A 21,797-nucleotide genomic window follows, 5' to 3' on the forward strand; every position below is an offset into this window, starting at 1 on the left:
GCCAAGATAATGGTTTCACGGAAAGTTGGCTTGCGAAAGGTAGCTGTATGACGTAATGCCCCATTCTAAGTTATATTCTTCCTCCACGATTTCAACAAACACAGGAAACCATCTTGGGATGCCAGACGGAACTGCCTTAATGTGACAAAGCTGTGACTGAAAAGGGTTTCGCTCTATCAGTAGTGAAAATTTTCACTGCAACTGTGGGGCACTATTTTTTTCCGCTGAAATAACCGTAACTTTTGGTCAATACAGACTGTCTTCTATTCATGGCCTAAGTCAGCTTGAGTTGAATCCTATTTGAATTAATGTGCATGGTTTTGCTCGTCCCAGTCAGCTGCGGAAGAGACCTCAGACAAGAAGCTCAAAGGAAGTAGCTTGATGATATCTTGGGTTCAAATAGCAAGCACAGACAGACGTTATAAATTGGTGGCACGAGTGCATTATTCATATTAGCCCCCTTCGTTCCTTCCTTCGTTCGTTCCTTCCTTCCTTCCTTCCTTCCTTCTTTCCTTCCTTCCTTGCTTCCTTCCCCCATGCAGGGACAAAATATTTCAGTTATAAAGCACATGACATATTACAACAAATATTTTGCGGATGAACAATTGATGACATAATCCCACACGAAAAATTTGCTAACAAATATTTGGATATTAGAAAACAGTATTATTGAATACTTTTAATAAAATGTAGCTTAAAGGTAGTGGGAGGCAAAGTATAAACCATACCCGTAACCACATCCATACATAGGGGGGTAGGGGGGGCAGCGTTTTTTTTCGGTGTTTGTGTGAATGCATGCATGCGCGTGTGTGTGTGTTTTCCTGCGCTCATGGATGCTAAAGAAAACTAAGCCCATTTAGATCGGCGGCGTAACAAACTGCCCCCGAAGGTCCCGCTGCTGGGGCCAGTGTTTTCGGACGATCACTTTCGGAGATATACTATCACTTTCGCATGACGTAGTACACGGTGCGCTGGATGATTCGAGTGGTTTTGCTCAACCAGCCAATCAGCCTGCATTGAAAGATATCTCCGAAAGTGACCGTCCATGAGTACCCTCCTATTCCTTAATTTGAACGCCCGCGCCAAAGACGAAGGAGTCGACGTAATCACCACGTGACCTGCCTCTATGCCGCCGTTATGTCCTTTAGAAAATCTTCATTTAGCTGCGCATAAGAAGCGTACTGCTTGGCGGCTGCAGCTGTTCCTGCTTATGTGAGGCGCTCAGCGCTCAGGAATGATACCAGGTAGGTATGACTCATAGTTTCGGTATCATTCATATATCCATAGTGAGAGCGGGCGAGGGTGGTGGCGGCCTCAGCAGTTGCACACAGAGAAAGCGATGCGGGCGGCTCGCAGTGGCAGGATATAGCAGCCACTCTGTGTGACGCAGCATTGCTGACGTCACATAGGAGACGTTCCACAGTCCACAAGAGGTGGCGCCACTCCGAGTTTCCAAATTCATCGTACTCTCGGTTATAAAATGCCCTTTTTTATTACGAATGATGAATTCGTTATTACAGAAGCCTAATTTTCAATTGATATTTGATACTTGAATTGACTCGAAATTTCGCTTTAGTGTCCATTTAAGCTGTTCACAAGAGGTTTGGTAGACCGCGCCACCTATAATGGAAGCTGCAATGCTTCCACCCCATATTGCGCATGGAATAACTGATGCTATTTCGGTTGACGATGGTGATTTTGGTGGCGGTGGTTATGGCGGTGATGTTGGTTGTGACGGCGGTGGCTTCAAAGACTGTGACATGCTCTGCGTATGTGCCAGCTGGTCATTCTAAGGTCAGACTCACGTGGGTGCCCGAGACTAGTGCGTCTTCCTTCTGGCAGTCGCTTCGCGCTGATCACTAAAGAAAACGTTAAAAGCCCCAACGGAAGCGTAGATATAAGTTTTATGAACGGAAGAGCTATCGTGCCAGATACATAGGGGATACCAATCGGATATTTTCTCAGTACATCTGGAATGCCACGCTGGTGGTTGTCCTTAAATTACGCTCGGAAGATACAAAATTCAAGAAGAAATTTCTTTATCAGTTCAAATGACCAGACAAGAGCTATACATTGCCGGACGGATTTTTTGAGGCTGATACGCACAGTAATTGTGCGCTACAATATCATCCCAGATCCGACAAATAATAAACGTCGAACATTGTAGCGAGGGAAGAATTTCAGCTCAAATTGTTCAAATGCGGAACTGAATCTTGAACAAAACTGATGTCGAGACAACTTCAGGTCAAATTATCCATTAGGTCGGTAAAGAATGACAAAAAAACAAAGCGAACATCTTTAGGCATGCCTATAGGCACGCCTCACATATTCATACTAATGCCTTTACAAATGGGGGATGCGTATATAGAAACAGGTGAGCACCTCTTCAGCGCAAACCAGCTTCAAGGACGCGTAATGGATCTGATAACAATATTTAACCAGATGGATTAAATATTCCTGCCAAGTTTCCTTCAGCACGTGGTGAGCGCTTCTTGCTGCTTGCCAAGGCGCCGTTGGTGCAAACATAAATGAACAAGTTTCCCACAATTTCTTTTTCTTTATGCATGATCAGTTCACTCATAGGCCAGTGTTCAGTCTTCTTTTTTTAATCGCGCGGTAAACCACTGTTAATAAGCATCCGAATTATTCGATCACCACCGAGACTACCCGCCATGGTTGCTTAGTGGCTATGGTGTTGGGCTGCTAAGCACGAGGTCGCGGGAACGAATCCCGGCCACGGTGGCCGCATTTCGATGGGGGCGAAATGCGAAAGCACCCTTGTACTTACATTTAAGTGAAGGCTAAAGAACCCCTGGTGGTAAAAATTATTCCGGAGTCCCCCAAGACGGCGTTCCCCATAATCAGATTGTGGTTATGGCACATAAAATCCCATAATTTCATTTATTTTTTAAGGGCCGAGACACCCTCCTGGTGGCCATACATTTGTACGGGTCAGGACTTTCGTTATTTCGATCCTGAAATTTGTCTCCACCTGCGGGGCCTTAAAGCTAGGCTGGTTAGCAAGCAACGCGCCTAACCCCATGGGATGCAGCGATTGCTTTGGTTACTTTGCGTGATGATGCACTTGAGAATAATAATAATAATAACACGTTAAACCAGAAAATAAAAGCAGAAAAAGAAAACAGAACGGGAGAGTAGCAGTACAATAAAACGTAAAAGGATCTCGAATGAAACGTATAGCCACAAATCAGTCAAAGGGCAAACGCGAGTGCCAGATACGTCAAAATAAAAGGACAATGTATTCTGTTCCGAAATGTGTCACGGGGCTACAATTAATTGAATATCTCATAAATAAGAACACTCTGGTTTATTGAATACTAATGAAGTGTGGATGGTAAACGTACTTAAGTGTTTCCACTAAGATTGGATGGCGTGCTACCGCTGTTTTACGCATTTCTGCTTCAAAGTCGCGCTTTTAGTCTCCGTTAAGATGTAACACATGATCCTCAAGCGATGACATAATATCCGAGTTGCTAGAAAGAACAATTTGATCCCAATAGAACGAAATTGAATAGCACGACATCTGATTAGTCGTCCAAATTTTTATATATTCAGCCGACAAATTACGTATCGACAATTTTTTTTTACAATATTTAACTTCCATGGTGATCGATTAACTCTCGATTCAAGTAACTTCGATAACTCGTGCGAGTACCAGAACTACAGCGAAAAAGATTTCATCTGAATATACAATCACGCTCGACACATTTTGCCGTTTCATGGGCCGTTTTCCCCTAATTAAGGCACACATTGGCATGAAATTCATGCGACCGCGAATCATCGCCGTTGTTGCTCGCAAAACCGGAAAACACGAATTCAAGTGATATTTTAAACCATTGCAGCTGATCCAGCGAGACGGGTACAAAGTGCGCTACTAAACTGTCAATAACCAAAGTAATCCCATCGGGAGAACAATTTCGTGCTAGTAGGTGGTGCATCCCTACAAACAGCCAGAACCTGGAGCTGTTATGAGGAGGTTATCCTTTACTTAAAGCCGGTCTACTTCGTACCTCCTGCCCCTTTGCCCTCGCTATGTTTTCTTTTTCAATGTTTCAGTTAGTGCGTCCCAATTGCACGTCGGTTTCTAAGGGACCCCCTTTTTCTTCACACCACTTCAGCTCCGAGAACACACCAACGCCCCAATTACGTATGGTGCGGTGCATGTCTAACGCATGCTGTGAAGAGCTTACGAAAACCTCGAAGGCCCCCCCAGTGCTTGAGAAACAAAATCTGCAGCGAAAAATAAAGGCCCCAATGTGCGCGCGGTGATACGCCAACGACGACCTTGAGACTCGCGTAAGGTGCACTTGAAATCATGCAATCCATTTACGCCAGCGCTCCGACATAGAAATTATAATGCACGACGACATTCGCATCCATGCAGCGCGTCCATAACGACGTTCCGCAATCACGCTTCTCGCAGAACCAAGCGATGAGTTTTTTTAAGTAACGCAGGGTGAACTGAGATTGGCATGAGCGTTGCACGTACGGTTTCCCGCAAAAATTATTGCATAGGTAGATCTGACACTCCGATCGTTCAAATCAAATTATGGGGTTTTACGTGCCAAAAACGATGAGCTGATGATGGAGACCGCCTTGGTGGGGGACTCCGGAAATTTGCACCACCTGGGACCCTTTAACGTCCACCTAAATCTAAGTACGCGGGTGTTTTTGCATTTCGCCCCCATCGAAATGCGCGGCCGCCGTGGCTGGGATTCGATCCTGCGATCTCGTGCGTAGCAGCCCAACACCATGGCCACTAAGCAACCATGGCAGGTACTTCAGACGTTCGGGTATGCGATGGGAAGATTGGCAGACACTTTCATTTGTCTAATCTGTTCTTTTGGTTCAATTTTTCTTGTGCCATCGTTTGTGGCCTTTACTTATCCAAATTTTCCGGCAATCCAATAGTTTTCTAAACACGGCAAGGCAGTAAGTTCCCGCGCGTATGTGTAATCCTCGCGAAACTCTCGAATTTATGAAGGAATATTTTCTCAACAATGATCAATTTACAGAGGCGCGTTAGCCATTCCAAGCCAGAAGGACGAGTACTTACGTAGGCACACGCGTCAGAGTTCCGTTCAGTAATTTTTTTCTACGAAGCTCTCTGGTTGTACTGTCAGCGCAAATTCAGAAGCAAACAATTTCTACACTACTCCCATTTGTTGTTCCGCTCCCAGATTCGCCCGCATTTGCAACAGTGACCCAAGTCAGACTCCAAAGTGCACTCTTGGGTCTATTGCGCGCTCAATCAGCGGCAGAGCCATTTCACGTGGCACTTTCGTGTAATAGCGTGTAAAAGGCGTTCTGATCAGTTGCTTCCTGCTCGCATTGAAATCTATGCCCGTGAGTGGCGCGCTTTTCGAGCAACCAGCGGGCGTAGAGGTCAGCGTCACGCCCCCCCCCCCCCCCCCCTTCGCCCCGCGCGGGCATGTCACTCACCGCTGCCTAAAAACGGCTCGCTTGCCCGGTAGTCGTCGAAGAAGGGCGGCGTCCCGGCGGCTGCCGCAGCCGCGTCCGCGCGAGCGTTCATGTCTCGCAGCTGGCGCCAGGCCGCGACGTGCGACGGGGCCGCGGTTATGTCGCGTGGCAGCAAAGTGAAAGGCGACAGGCGAACGCAGTTGTCGCCAGCCACGGCCCTTCAGCGTCGACAGCGTGGCCGCGAGCTTTGCTCCCAAAGACGTCGGCGCGTGCAGGTGGCTTCGGGCGAAATAATGGCCACCACTGTCTTCGATCAATGTTGGCGATTATTATTTTCTTATAAGCTCCCGGACTCCTTGCTTGGTCGCTCGCCAGAACGTACACGGGAGAGTCCCCGACCTTAAGCGGCGGTGGCGGCGAGTAAGATCGTGGTTTGCCGTGTCGCTTGGCTAACCTTTCGTCGAGGTCTTCGAGCGCGTGATGGACGACTGCGCGGCACTCGCGTTTCTCTGGCCTTTCGCCCTCCGCAGCCTGGGCTGTGACGATGCGACGTTATATGTCGTCACCTATAGCATTAGTCGAGATGCGAGTCGTGCGAGGCTCTTTCGCAAAGCGGGGCCGTCCAGCTGGATAATCGACGTCTTCGGCCAGCCTCGGAAGCACGTTTTCTTGCGGCGAAACGCTTGGCCCTCGAAGTATCTCCGTTCCCTACACTCTTGCGTCTTCACCAAACGCGACTGACTGCACTCGTGAATCCTTCTGTCTTGCTTTGTAGAGCGGGACGCGGGTGGGGTGGTCTTATGTATTCCGAAGACGCAAGCGCACCTTCCAAATCAGGTTTCCGCTGAGTGTCCGTTGCTGGGACTTGTGTTTGGGTTACGCAAGACGCTGCTGTAACGGGGTTAAGCTTCGTTATGGGCCAGATGAGCGACAAAACACCCCAAACAATTATTGCTCTTGTATCGTTGACCTAAAAACATGCGCCACCAACGTTGTGTTTCCGGTGCCCCTCGGGGACCCTGCACATGCCACCGTTTTTCGCAGCGAAGACGGCCAACCCTCCTCCTAGAACCTTCACACGTCGTCGCCACAGTAGTGTTGTCGTTCGCTCGGCGATGCGGTTCGCGGAACCCGAAGCCGTTGCCCCAGCTTCTCGTCTCTTCTTTCGCTCCTCGGGTCGAGCACCTTTCGGGCGAGTGGCATTCTCAAAGCGGCTTCTCTTTTTCTAACGGGTTGTCCCCGACAACCGTGTCTCTCTTCAACTGCGTCTCAAGGGCAATTTGAAACCCTACAGCTCCCGCTGCTGCTTTGCCGAACCACTTATACTTCGCGGTCTCTCTTGCACCCCAACCTCATCGGTGCACTTCGTCCAGCGGCACTCGAGATTCCTGCGACGTTTTACGACCTTTCGCGAGGCGTCGCGACTGCGGGGACGCTTGAGGAACGTGACCGCCGTTTCTTCGCTAGGCGACAAGGCTAATAGCGGAGCTCACCATACCGAACTTACTCGTTGAAGTGACCTTGGCTTGGCTAAAGTGGCTTCCTCAAAACACGCGCCAGTAGCTGTCTTCACGCACCCGCCGAGATTGTTCTCAGGCACTATACCTTGTGCGCGGGGCTTCCGCGAGTGTTACTTCAAATTTGGTGAACTCTCTGTGTCTCTTCTATCACCGGTCTCCCGAATATCGGGGTGCGCTCCTCCACCGATGCTCCACGTGTAGTGCTTTCGAAGCGCCTGCAGTCCTTGCCACGGCACGTGAGCTTGAACGAGCTCGTCGTACTGAAAGCAGACACTTGTTCCGTAGCGCGCCGCGCACACCTCACTGGCAAGTCTTCACCATATTCTTCTTCTTTCCTCACGCCACACGAGAACAACAAAATACGGTGCCAGCAGCGTGTAACCGATGAACTGGCTCGGCAAACAACGGTTCTCTGTGGGGATCGCAGTCAGCGGTGCACTCCCGAGCAGCTAGCCCGGTCATTCTGTAGCATCTCAACGGGCGCTCTCGGCGCTAGGCCGCTTTCACACGCTAGACACGCTCAAGCGCTGTATCGGCACGACCGCTTTGGCGACGCATATGGAAAGGAAGTCGAGACGGTTCTGGCGATGTAACGGTGCTCCCTGCACGCGTTCCTTGCGCCATATCGCGAAGGTCTCTTTCTTTCTGTCCTTTGTTATTTTTTTCTCTCTTTGCTTCTTTGTGCTGCCTTCGTCCTTTTTTTTTCTCTCTCTTGGCACTTACACGACCGAGTGAGAGCCCATATCAGCTTGGCGGAGCCGAGGACGAGGGGTCTCCAAAGAACGCGATCTTGGCGCGACGTAGTCACTACAGCGGGGCATCGGTCAAGCGGCTGGAGAAAGGACGCCGCTCAAGGAGGTTGGAGAGACGCAGCTGGCGCGGAGGCGTTGCATGCAAAGCGGGAGATATAGAGAGGCATCTGTGTCGCTCTATATGCAAAAGAGAAGGAGAAGAAAAAGAAAACGCGTCGGTTTAATGTTGCGGCATCATCTACGTTTCGACTTCGTTGACGACAGAGTTTGGACCACTGGCGGATCCAGAGGGGGGCATCCGACAGGGGCGAGCCCCTCCTCTACAGTGCCGCCCGCCGCCCTTCTCGCACCCTTCCTTCTCCCTACGCTCACAACGTGCTGGTGCTTATGCTTTGGCGAAAACTGAGCGCTCACTATAACGTACGTCCTGCTGCATATGACCTGGGGACATCCATCGAAGCAACATAACGATGTGCGAGGGTGAAGAGCGCATGTGACATGCTTTCTCATTTCACTCTCTCTCTCTCTCTCTCTCTCATATATATATACATATATATATATATTGTAATGAAGAAGAAGAGCACAAGAACAAGGCCAGCCAGATCGTCTCTTCCATGCCTGCTGTGGAGCCAGTGGGCCAGCCGGATCGCCACTGCTTGGCACGAGTGTGAGCCGCGTTCGGGCAACCAGCTGTTCCTGCTCTGCGTCACCTGCCTCCTCGATTACGAAGAGACGTTACCCTCGGAACTGTTCAGTGCACCCATTACAATATATATATCTATACATATATATATATATATATATATATATATATGAGAGAGAGAGAGCTTTTAATTGGTGCATTGATTGCTTTGCTTTTTTCTTTCGGAACGAGCGCTAGCTAACGACTGTTTTAGTCTCGTAACATAGATCCCGTAAATAGCCCAGCTAACGGTAGCCCTTCTTTTTCGAGAAGGGCTGGACATCACCACGAGCAGCGTGCGCGTCGTTTTGATAGTGGTGCTGAAAATCAGTTCAAGGCACCGGCACGAGTTGCTGCCCAGTATAGGCCGTAACGTTGCTTTGAATAAGTTAAGCCCGTATTCGCGTCTATTCTTCACTGGGCATAACAAATGCGTGCATAACGAACGCACGACAAAAGGCCGTCGAAGTTCGCTATAGGGTAGTTTGGTCACATCGAGCTACTTCAGACGTCGAGCCATACTTGGCGCATAAGCCCTTTCCTTATAAGCTGGTTCAGCTGCGCATCGAGACATTACTCACGCTCGCAAATATAATAACACGCGTACGAGAAGCGCGTTTCCCTTTGCTTTCCCTTGTCCACTAGGTGTCAGGTTGTTAGCCCCTATCTTGGGCAAGCGTTAGCTACATGAGCAAGTTTCGTTGTCAGGATGTGTGACGCCGTCTCGGGTTGCTTCGTGCAATGCAGCGCTTTGCTGGTGACGGCTTTACGACCACCCTTGTCTGGGTGGCACAGAAGAAAGAAATTATTCCTACGACGTTCTGTGGGCCCAGAACAGGATGCGCTGAGTCACGTGTCACGCTGCGGTTTTGTAATCTCCCTCTACTATTTTTATGTTACCCAACTTTGTAACTCGTTCATTGTTTACTCAGACAGAAAGAGGGGAGAAATTGTGTATAGGGAAGGAGGCGGTCAAAGCCTGTCGAGCCTAACCTAACTAAGTCCGGTTTGTTTGAAGGCTGCCGCTTCTCTGGTTTGCGCATGCATTTGCGGTTTCCGCAGGGCTTGCGTATCCCTTGAATGTGTTCGTAAAACATGTGCCTAGCAACCGTGGTTTTGTATTAGTAATGTTTAACTAGCAGGGGACCGCATTCCTTGTCCGCATATCCTGTAACGTCGAGAATCACGAAAAGCCGACGCGAGCACGAGCTGGAAATGTCGCTTAGCGTCCGTTCAAGGTTCGTATAGTGTGAATGTGATTCGGTGATGGAAAGCCATCTCGATCACTCGGCGACTTCATTTTTCCAGGTTTTCACACCGGAACGTGCGTTAAAACCACCGAACAACCCACCCCTACAGTAACGTGACTGGGCGAGCGACGACAAGACACGGCATCGTTCTCAGAAATGGCGTTTGCACACCTATAGAAACTTTTTCCTCGTTGAATCGATGAGAATTGTGCAAACCATTTTTTTTTTCGTTCGAGTGACGAAATTTATCGCGTTTGTGTCACCTTTTAGAGACGGCAAACATGCGTACGTGCTGTTTTAGTATCGAAAACCTTTGCTGTTGGATTTATGCTCAAGTCCCAGTTCCGTTCACGATGTGCGTGCCAGCTTAACCACTAGCGTTTATTTGTTTTATAACAGGCTTCTCTACTCGGTGGCACGCGCTTCATCAGTCGTCTGTTGAGAAGGGTACCCCTGAAGCTGAGCCGAACTCCTGGTACTCTCCGAAGCAGCTTGTGTCAAGGCTGCTTGAAAAACTTTCGAATCGTGAAACGTCATGCGCCACACCATGGCTGGTTTTTGTAGGCAGGGATAGCTGGGGATAGGGATAGTTAGAGATAGGGAATGTTAGGGATAGCTGGCGTTAACGCAGCCTAAACCTCCACGTGTTACTACATTTAGAATAAAATTACAAAGAAAAACATATTCCTCGAGGGAGCCATAGCGGTTCGGGCTGAACGAATCGCGGGAAGCATGTACTGTACAAGATTACGAAATTCTTGGTGCTTTCGAGGCAGCCAGGATATTGAGGCGGTGAACAGGTGTCGCCTTCTCGCCACTGGATTGCCTGGCGTAGTACATAAATGCAGGGGGCGTTCTCCCGAAGTTCAGATGAGTAGTTGGAGTAGGCACGGGTAATGAATGAATGAATGAATGAATGAATGAATGAATGAATGAATGAATGAATGAATGAATGAATGAATGAATGAATGAAAATAATGCAAGCTTGTGTTCATTCATTCATTTCCCTTGCCTACTCCAACTGCTCATCTGAACTATTGTTATAGCGCGACCTATTGGCAGCATTTGAAGTTCCGAACATCAATTCACATCGCGAGTGACTGTACAATAGTCGGTATCTGTACAATCAGTACACGTAAAACAAAAGAAAAGAAGTATAAGCATGGATATATTACTACAGCTACTGTTTTTAAGACCTGGGCAGAGTGCACTTCACCAAACAAGGCGTCTAAGATTTGTGCAAGTTCGCATGATCGTATGCGAAGTGAGTTTACGAAAATGGGCACAACAGATGGTCTGTCAAAGAGACGGCGTGGTTGTGAGCTTGAGAGTACATTACCTTTGGGAGTGGAGATCGCGGGGCACACCCACAATGTGCGTTCTTCATTCGAGCGGTCGCTCGCAAAGTCGCGAAGAAATTCTTGAAGATTATAATGTCTTCCATCCCATGTTTTCTGGGAAAAACATATCTAAAGAAGGCTTCGTAGCCGCGAAAACCGGCATCAGACATGGTAGGAACCAAGTATAGAAAAAGTTAGCTGCGAACGTAGTGTGTTCCATTTTAGAGAAAAAAGATAAATTCTAGTGACTCTGAAGCAGTACATTGATTTAGGTCTCGAATATTTCGCATGAATTCTCAAAAATTGGCAAGTAAAGAAAATTGAAGTAGGAAGTAAAGTAGACATCGCAGTTCTCTAACCTCAATCTATTAAAGCGTCAATAGCGGACAACTTTGATATATGAATTTACAGTTTAGGTGAAATTGTTGGATGTTTAGGAGGGTTTCACAAAAGTCCCACTTCCAATAGCTCTCAGTATGAATTTTATTTGCTTTAGATGTACATGTAAAGTTTACAGAATTGCCATATAATTTTTTTGTTACAGGTTGCCAACATTGTGCTGCAGTTTCTCCAAATTTTCAATTTTCAATAGCTTTTGTAAACAATTGACCGCCTAAGTAAGAAAATCCGCTTACAGTCACTAGAGTTTACGCTTTTCTTTTAAATGAAGCAGAGTTCATCAAATTCGGCGCATGCATGCCGCGAAAAACGATATCGCCGTTCCTATGTATTTAGACAAGAGTCCCCGAGCTAAAACTTCCTCTTAGCACGCAAGCAATAACAAATATAAATGTAATGACACTCTGTGAATGAACTGAAAAATTGTGACTAAAGTCAGATTCTAGTTTTCACAAGTACACGAGCACAGCTGTTATTCTAGATACGTTTCTTGTGGCAATAAACTTGACAGTTTGCAGTGTAGTTATCTGCTGCTCTTGAATTCACGACGAAATTGAAAATACGGAGTACGAATCTGGACAATGAACGTGTGTCTTCTCATTCTATGCAACTTCCAATGACACATAACGAACAGCTGAACTGAGCTGAACTGAACTGAATTGAACTGTAGACGAACGACACAAACTTGTGAGATATATAGGGAGGACAACGTCGCGCAACCGAACGCCTGAACTAGACGGAAGACTAGCAACACACAACACTTGAACTGGACTGATGACCACGCAACAAAACACTTCAGCTGGACTGAGGGGCAACGCCACGGAACGTTTAAAACTCGACTGCAAACCAACGACATATAGCCCTTGAACTGGATTGATGACTAACGGCACTTAAAACTTGAGCATGACAAAAGGGCAACGTCCCCCAACAACAAAGATTTAGACTAAGACTGAAGATCAATGACACGTAGCATTTGAACTGCCCTGACAGCATTTGAACGGCATGTAACTAACACTTGAGCCAGACTGAAGGCCAAGGTCACGCAATGAGCATATAAACGATACCGATGACTAACGACACGCAACGCTTGAGCTAAACCATGAACACTTGAACTAGACCGCAGACCAACGACATGCAACAAGCACTTGGTCTGGTCTGAAGGCCAATTACCCATCATAAACACTTCAACTAAACTGAAGTTCCTCAATGTGTAGCAAAACTTACGGCACAGTCGAAGCTCGTCTCACAAGGGTTGTTCCGATCAAAATATCGTTTACAAAGGCGTCGAATCATGGACGACAATCTATCCACGCGAGTAAGTGCATTGCACGGAGACCGAGACTTAAAAAGCATAAGTGCGTTAATTGTTAGGGAGCAAAACTGCGCCGTTTATGTTAAGGCAGTTATGAAAGAACTCTTGTTGCATTTTCTTGTTTAGATTTCTTTGACTCGCTCGCGCGTATTCGTGATCGGAGGTTACAGCGGTGTCACACGGCGCACTTTCGATCGAGCCAGATCAGGATCGAAATTCTCGACTGGAATCGATTCCCTCCCGCAGCCGGCGCGCAGGAGCCAATCGAAACCGAGAAATTCGATCGCGATCAAGCTCGATCGGGATGGAAAGTGCGCCGTATGACAACCGTGGTAGACTTCGACCACAGCTGATTGACAGGCGGCGATGTTAAAAGGCGTTTGTTTTTGCACACAACCGAGTTGCGAAGCGCGTTGTCGCCGAACGCCAACTTTTATAACTCTTCAAGACGCACTTGCTGCCACAGTAACGGTTCAGTTCATTACAAAATCACCCTATGAAACAACACATTCTCGCCACTACAAATATACACTGTAAATGGCATCATTCCTTTAAACAAGCAAATAGCTATCCGGAGGCGTTCGGCTATCGATTATATTGACAATCATATCGATGCACCAAATAAATAATTTATTGTCTTTTATACCCGAAACAAAAGAAAAACATATAAGCTTAATGCCTGTGACAAAATAAATCACTTTGGCCGAGACAAGGACAACGTGGTCTTCATTAAAATTTGCCTAGACGTCAAGGTATTGCCTGAAAACTTGTGACAGGAACGCAAACGTAATGAACAAGTGACAGACGACGAAATACCCAAAACAGCTTTGCATAAGCACTTAATGGGCATCATTTTGGGTCTACTGACGGCAGCACGCTGACAACGGTCGGAACAACTCTTTTCAAACAGTTAAACAGCGATCATTGTGAATAGATAGCGACTTATAATGCTCTATAAAAGCAAAACCTTTTTTAAAGCGTTAGCATTAAGAGTGTCGAAGTTGAAAGAAGTGTATGTAAAGTGTGGGAAGCCGTTCCCGTGGTAGAGATATACCTATATATTATATATATACGTGGTTTTACGTGCCAAAACCACTTTCTGATTATGAGGCACGCCGTAGCGGGGGACTCCGGAAATTTCGACTCCGGTAAGTGGGAAGCATGGAGAACGCGAGACATGCACTGTGCAAATGTAAATCAGGACAGCGCATTCCCTCTTTTCCTCGCTCGTCCCTCTCGCAAGTGGGACTGTCGAAGATTGCTGGTTGTTGTGCCTGGCGATCACTCGGAACCCCCTTTTATTTTTCTCCCGGCACGTGGCATAGCGCCATCCATGGAACCTTCGTGGCCGCGCGGACCAACCAGTTTCACAATACTGTGCAACGCCAGAGCGCCAACACGTCTCACAGCGTTAACCAAGGCAGTTCGGACAGCATATCTGAGCTGGCTTACCGGGAAGCTATCGCTTGGCTTTGACCATCACCTCCCCATGGAATTTGGAGAATTTTTTTTTTTCAAGTGAATCGTTTCACATAAGATTGCGGGTTGAAATAAATTGGTCCTTACATCTGCCTGTGTAGAACTGGTGCCGCACGCGTCCGAAGGTTGGATTATTCCTACCCGGCAACGCTTCTTCCTGCCCGTAGTAAGATGCAGGTGGTGCCTTTGGGGACACCTTCTCTACTTGAGAAACGTTTTTGTTCAAACCTTCACGGTATTTTGTTTAACAAACATCGTCATCAATTCCGTTCCTTTTTTCTTTTTGAGTTGCGGTAGAGTTCTCGCTGAGTCGAGGACCTGCGTGGCGGTAAGGAAAGAAAAAAAAAATCCAACGCACGAAACTCAACGCACACGAATCTTCTGAAACATTACGGCATGGAAGGGTTAACTGTTCTGGCTAGCAGCACCGTAGGTCCGTGGCTGATTATGCAAACTACCGCAGCGAACGAGGCTAGAAATTATTTGCAGGGCGTATTATATATTGGGGCCCGAATGTCGTGACTTGAAGCCAATGTGACAAAAAGAAACACATTACCGGCTTCGAACAGTCTATTAGAGCGTTCTGAAGAAATGCATGAGCAATTTTCGTTCCCGCTATTAAAACCGCGCGTGCCCGTTTATCAGCCGAATTACCCTAATACAGTCTGGATCAGCGCCATTTATCTCAATACTACTCATGTTAGGTTCACGCGTCTCCGTTTATCGTAGTCGTTATCATATAGCTTTCATTCGCTCTGTTCGAAAAGATGAACGTTTAAACTCATCACGATTAGGGCTTGCTTCTTGGTGTAATTTGCCACAAACGGCACATTTCACCTAACGGCCGATAAGTGATGGATGCAGCGTACACGCGTTAGCAAATGGTTACAAGATTGATTATCACATGCCGGTGTGCTTAACGCGCGGCCACCATTACGAAATGAGTTTCGGCGTGCAACGGAAACCCTCTAACTATGAGAGGAACTCACACGCCAATCACGCGGCAGAGACCCCTCAGAATGTCGACATCACAGGTTGGGAGAGAGAAATAAAAACAAAACGACCGCGAGGTAGCTGCATTTCGCCTGACGAGAGTACGTAATCGTGAGGGCTGCAGCTGATATTCGACCGGAACGTTAAGACCACCCTGGTTGCTTCGCAGCAGCCCGAAGTCCGAGCAGGCTCGAAGTGAGGAGGTGTAGCTGTGGCCAGCTAGCCTAGATGCTTACAACCACAGCTGTCCTGGGGCCCTAATCTCTAACTGCAGCAGCAGACGCCGTTCTTGATTACAGAGCCAGCTTTCAGAAAGTGACCGTAAAGCTGGCTTTACGTGAGGCCTTGCCTCATGGTACGCACAGTGTACAAGCGTGTTTCTTCTTAACAGCCTGTCGCCTCAGGGGGACGCTGAGTCCTCCACTATTTGTTTCTTTTTGATAGTTTTACATGTCCACCAGCATTTTTTTGTCAGTTTTTATCGCCCAGAGCGCTTTAGCCCGCACAGATGTGAAACGAAGTAGCAGGTACCAATGTTTCCGTGCCCTTCATTTGAGAGCATGCTAAATCTATCTATCTATCTATCTATCTATCTATCTATCTATCTATCTATCTATCTATCTATCTATCTATCTATCTATCTATCTATCTATCTATCTATCTATCTATCTATCTATCTATCCATCTATCCATCTATCTATCTATCTATCTATCTATCTATCTATCTATCTATCTATCTATCTATCTATCTATCTATCTATCTATCTATCTATCTATCTATCTATCTATCTATCTATCTATCTATCTATCTATCTATCTATCTATCTATCTATCTAATCTCGCCGGCTACCACAACTGGTTTTGGCGCTGTTTATAACGAACCGTTTTCCGTACGTACGAACCGGCCTTATGAAATCCTTCTCTCACTAGAGAAGGAAGCCGGTGCTGAACTATATACTCACGCTCCGGCGCAGTACTGTTTGACTAAGTATCAGTGAGAAAGCCACTCGTATAACCGAAGGTCACTGCGCGTATTTTGCTGTCCACTTCATTCGGCGAATCGTATAAACAGCACACGTACAAGTCAGCGATTGCTTAATTATAGCCATTACTGCGCAACATTCCGTTCCGATACCTTAAAGCGAGTTAGTCACATACAGCACTTTTGCACGGAAATGTTGCTTTTTTTTTTCTATTTGCAAGATCATTTCTCCTGCGTTAAGGCCAAGGACAGTCGTTTAATAACATTTTCTTATACAGCTAAGCTGTTCAGGGCTAGTTTCCCGACTATCGTGTCCGTGTGTAGAAAAAAAAAACTATCATCAGCAGCAATGGCCCGAGCGTCGTCGTCGTCTTCTTCCACAGCTGGCCCGTCGCCGCTCGTCATTCCAAAGTAGAATTTCACTTTTGTCGTCCTAACGGGGAGGCTGCGTTTACTAGGGCATGAGCCATTGCTTAAGGGGGCATGAGCCATTCATTGTCTTACGTGTCGGACTGATTGAATGTTGAAGCAATTTTGAAGACTCGCAAGCTGTAACAGGCGGAGAGTGCTAAGCACCCTTTCGAGCAAGCTCGAGACACCAAACGCAAGCGAAAACGGCGGACTGCGGGTGTACCGTCACTGACGTAGTTCTCTCCGTCGCAGCCGAACGTGCGTGTAGAGCTCAGTAAGAAATACAAAGACGTAACCAATCATCGGGAAAGACTTCAATGAACCGTCGGGATTTACCCAGTGATAAACACAGGGGCCGCATGTTTCAGCTTCGCTGGTTAACCATCTCTACGGAATGCTTAGCTTTCTTTGGCTCTTACCCCAAGTTGTCTGTCAGGTTCTGGCCGTTTACAGCCAGCTCGGGACACTAGGTACCGCTAGTTGTCACTATTTTCTTTTTTTGGGTGCAGCAACATGACATATCAAAGCTTTCAAGAACGGCAGTTGTGGTGTTGCTGTTGGCCGGGTTAGCCTGGCAGACCTGGCTGGCAATTGCTCCGAATGAGCGTCTCAGTCAGCGTCGTGACCACGCATCACGGCGACACATTAACTCCATTCTCTCGCAGACATATGTGAGTATAGAATGCACGAAACTGTAACGTGTATTTCTGTCCGGTCTAGCGCGTTAAAATAATTGCCCTGCCCGCTCGGGAGGAAACTCTTTTTCTCCTCATGTAGTCCAGAAGCACTTCCTTCCTCTCAGAGCAGAACCGGTTGCATTACCAGATGAAGGGCACCATATCAACTCCAACTTTGCACTCACTGCAGCGTGGAGAGGCCCTCCTGTCAACCTTAAAGGCCCATGCCCATGGAGTGTATACAAACCGATCGCGTTCTTCTGCTGTGAGGAAAAGTGCCCGTTTATAATAACAGAGGGCCAGTGCGGCGTGTCCCAATTGTGCACCGAAGTGGCCACGAATCATCCGTGCGGAATGATTCACCGGCACTCCCATTGTTGATTGGCTCGAAAGCGTTTCATGGGCAAGTGCGATTTAGCAGCTCCGCTAACATGCGAAGACATTTGCACTGGAACATTATTTTAATCTTTAGTGGTTCTTTCCTTTTGGAGGCGTTTATGAATGTTTTAAAGTGGAGCCAGAAACTGATGGCAGAACTTATTTGTAGGCACGCCACGATACGTTGCTGAACTGTCAACTTGGAATCGGTATGCACGAAGGCGTTCTCTGGGAGTCTGTTCTCCCTGTTCGCGAGGAGAAGCAGCAACAGCGGCACTTTCTGCAGCAGTCCAAGAGATCAGGCAGTCCCAACGGCCAAACCGTGTAGTAATGAAAGACGAGACCCAATACGGGCGCCCGCGGCACAGCCCTCAAAATACACGCTCGTCGATTCGTCCGTGTGGGCATGGAGGAAGTTGAGGTAATTTGCATACAGTTGTTCGATCATCAAACAGCGGACATCGGAAGATGACGCCTATAGTGCAACCGAGGAATATTGAGGTACAAAATGGCATCCTGGGCGGACCTATATTTCGTTTCGGGCATGTTGAGACCGAGTATGCCGAGAGTATTCGCTGCCGCGTAGAAGTGGAATCGACGAATATAGTGCCGAGCCTTCCGAGAAGGTCCTTGCCGAGAAAGTACTCGCCCGTTCGAGTGAAACTGGGTCAACAGCGCTTGACGGGCCAAGGATGTGTGTATGCGTGTAGCGGCAGACACTGGTAGATAACAGCAGCAATGCGACACTGCGGCGCATTACTGGCGTGCGCACCCAAGGTTTGGGCCAACCTTACACGCAAAGTCTATGCTGGCGCTATACACCACTCTGAGGACCAGCTGGACGCTGCACCAACTGCCGCTGATGTGTCCGTTGGAGAACCAATATGAGCGTCTACGGAATATGCATAACAAGGGCATCCGCTTGCATTCGGGCATTAATCAGGCACTGTTGTCATTACAGCCCCAGGTGAACAGCGTCCACTTAAGATCGATCGCTTGACGCCGTCCACTACAGCACGGTTGTGGGCTATACTAGAAGCAGCGAAGTTCATTGCCGGAAGTGACGCTGCTTTGCTCAGACTCGAAGTTGGCGATGGAACTTCTGAGTAGCATTCACACCAAGTCGTCACAGAGGTAATTTATCATTTAATTTGCGGAATGTGCGTGGAATAGTGCGTGGCCAGTCACATGGGAATGGAGCCAAGACCATGCGCAAGAAATGGCAGCACTGGTCATCATTATGAACATGGTGGCATGCGCGTTACTCCTCGCTTCACACATGGCATACATAAGACACGTTGCGAAGTAATTTTCCATAGACTCGACTTTTACAATGGTCAGACGATGCAAGTAAAAAAAAAAGATATTCTCTATACAGTGGACCCTGAACTAAAGCTCGGGCTTTCTATTGACTTACTGAGAGACGCGGAAAGAAATTATCTCTCTTTTTTTGTTTCATCGACTTCGATGAAAGCCCACCTCTTCCTACATAAAACAGAGCGCGCTGAGTCATCTTCATGGCCTTGCGGTGAACGAGATGAACGTATTTTGTATGTGCTATTAACTTCTCCGATTTATGCCCAGTTATGTTCGTAACTGTGTGTCAACTTTAAAATAACAAGGATTCTGGTGCTCCTTTGAGGGATGTTCTTGGGCCGGGGACTTCTCCAGGCGGGGCCAAGAAGGCATTATGTGCTGTGTGGAACGTTCTTTTTTTTTTTGTTTTGTTTCGTGCATCCTTGCTTCAATGCACCCAAAGTGTATATGTGCTTGAACCTTTTTCTTTTCTTGAAACTCACGCTTTAATGTGACGTTTCATCGGCCACCATTTTGTTCTTTTTCATTTCGTACACGTTAATCAGCATCTTTTTCCGAGTAATTTCATCGGTCCTATCGCCGTACACCATATATAAGCAAAATGGAGTACGAGGAAGCACTTCACTGCCTGATCCTTTTGCTAAATCTAATCTAATGAGAGGCCTAGAAATTTCGGTCAATCGCAGTAAAATCTACAGGGAGATAACAAATGCAACTGTGGTGCCATGGTGTCAAGTTGCAGCATGTATAAAATGACATTTAGCGCTGAAGTGAAGTACATTGCCATTGTAAATTTGTGTAACGTGGATGCTGTCTTCAGGCTCAACAAAAGGTAACCGAAACTCCTAAGCTTGCTAAGCTCTTATCGTCATTTATGGTAAAGAGCGTCACATTATAGAAACGTTGAAACGTGCGCTAATTTATAAAACTTTACCGTGTTTATGTTGCAGGCATACACGTACTGTATTCATATAAAATTTTAAAAAATAACTTCCCTGATGTATGCAAGTCCGATAAAATCATGCATAAGAGACGAGGAAGCTATCTGATGGAGCTCTCACAGCCATCGAATGTCGTACGTGTCTGGTTTGTCACCACCCAAAAGGAAGAAAGCAGAAATAGACGGAAAGGTAGGGAGGTTAGCCAGTTCTCAGACCGGCTGGCTACCCTGTGCTGGGGTAAGAGGCTAACAAGAATAAAAGATAACAGAAAAGAGATATGTTACAAAAGAAAGGAAAGAAGAGCAAAAAACATGGGGGGAAGGAAAGGAGAATACGGCAATGCTTAAAGTCTGTCTTTAAGACCAGTTCCCCGCAAGAAGCGCAACAACGCTTTCAAAGCCTTCTGTGCTGAGGACGGTCTCGGTCAGTGTCCCAGGACCCTTTCCTCCGACAAAGGGTGTTTTTCAAGACTAACACTCTTGAAATTTCTTTCCCGGGCGCACTGAAGCGGGGACACTCACAGAGAAGGTGAACGATTGTTTCCTCGCAGCTACAGTCATCGCATGTGGGGCTGTTGGCCATTCCGATCCGAAATAAGTAAGCATTTGTGAAGGCCGAACCAAGCCACAAGCGGCACAGAAGCGTCTCCTCAGCTCTAGATGGTCGTGACGGAAGACGTAGCTGTAGATTCGGATCAACGTTATGGAGACGAGCGTTGGTAAATATTGTCTAGTTCTACTGTGCAAGTGCAAGTTCACGTGCGAGCGAACGAAGCCCTGTCACTGTGTCTGCTCCGGATAACGGTATAGCTACACAGTGGAGGCCATCATGAGCAGATCGGGCGGGCTCATCTGCACGGTCGTTTCCGTAAATACCGCAATGGCCCAGTATCCACTGATAAACTATGTTGTGTTTTTTCTCTTCTGCGTGGTGATGAAGAAGTCTTATGTCAGCGACTAATTGTTCATTCGGTTCATGACGAAATGGCGACATAATTCACTGGAGAGCGGCCTTGGAGTCGGAGAAGATTGACCATGTCTGTGACGGTTCTTCAATTACGAATTCTAGAGCAGCACTGAAGGCTGCGAGTTCTGCAGCCATCGATGATGTAAAATGCGATGTCTTGAATTTTATGGTGACGGACTACCCGGGAATAACCCCTGCTCCTTGTGAGCTTGCAAAAGAAATTTAACCATCCGTGTAAATGTGAAGGCGTCCGCTGTGTTTCTCATGCCGGAGCAGCAGTGTGGCTTGCTGTACGGCTAAAATATTGATTGTGTTTACTTTTAGATTCCAGGAATGGTTAGGAGTGCTTCGAGAGCATGTAGGCACCACAGCGGTAATGGTGGTCTTGCTGCAGGCGTGAAGTTCGAGGGAACACTGCACGATGCGAAGCAATAATATCGCCAAACGCCAGAGTGTAGCCTAGAAGCAGGAAGGGAGGCGAGGTGGTGTGATGGAATTCGGGCGAAAGGCCTGATGGGCATTCTTAAGCCATCGACGCAAATGTACGTTGGGATAAGGTGATCACGCGCGATGACAACAGTCGCTTCTGAAGGTGCACATCTCGGAAGGCCAAGGTATATTCTCGGTGCTTGAGCTTGAATGGACTGGCGGACGTGTACGTTTGTTCTTCGGGTCCTGCAAAGCACAGGTAAGCTGTAGCGCATGAACCCGAGGAAAACTACAGCATGAAGCTGAAGCATCGCTCGTACAGATGCACCCCACGATTTTCTCGCAAGAAATCTTAGCACGTAAGCGATCATGGTGAGCTTCTTTTTCATGTAGGCAATATGAGGGCTCCAGAGCAGGTCGCGATGCATTATTACTCCCAGAAAGCGGTGGATCTTCTCATAACTAGTAGCCTCTCCACTGGTTTTAATGACGTATGGGACCATCGCCTTGTACGTGAAGGCGACCAT

At 47.3% G+C, this 21,797-nt stretch overlaps 1 protein-coding gene across 3 annotated transcripts in view; it reads right to left on the minus strand.

Moving 5' to 3' along the window:
• LOC142557001 (solute carrier family 2, facilitated glucose transporter member 10-like) overlaps window positions 1-21,797 on the minus strand; it is a 98,954-nt gene that overhangs the window by 36,289 nt on the left and 40,868 nt on the right. Inside the window, exon 1 of one of the 3 annotated variants that reach the window (XM_075668513.1) lies at window positions 5,464-7,546. The exons of the other annotated variants lie outside the window; for them this stretch is intronic. Coding sequence (XP_075524628.1) covers window positions 5,464-5,554 — 91 coding nt within the window. The 5' untranslated portion in view covers window positions 5,555-7,546. Of the gene's footprint in view, window positions 1-5,463; window positions 7,547-21,797 lie in introns of those variants that run through there. 3 annotated transcript variants of the gene reach the window in all.

The sequence above is a fragment of the Dermacentor variabilis genome, chromosome 9 (assembly GCF_050947875.1).
Source record: "Dermacentor variabilis isolate Ectoservices chromosome 9, ASM5094787v1, whole genome shotgun sequence".
NCBI lineage: Eukaryota > Metazoa > Arthropoda > Arachnida > Ixodida > Ixodidae > Dermacentor > Dermacentor variabilis.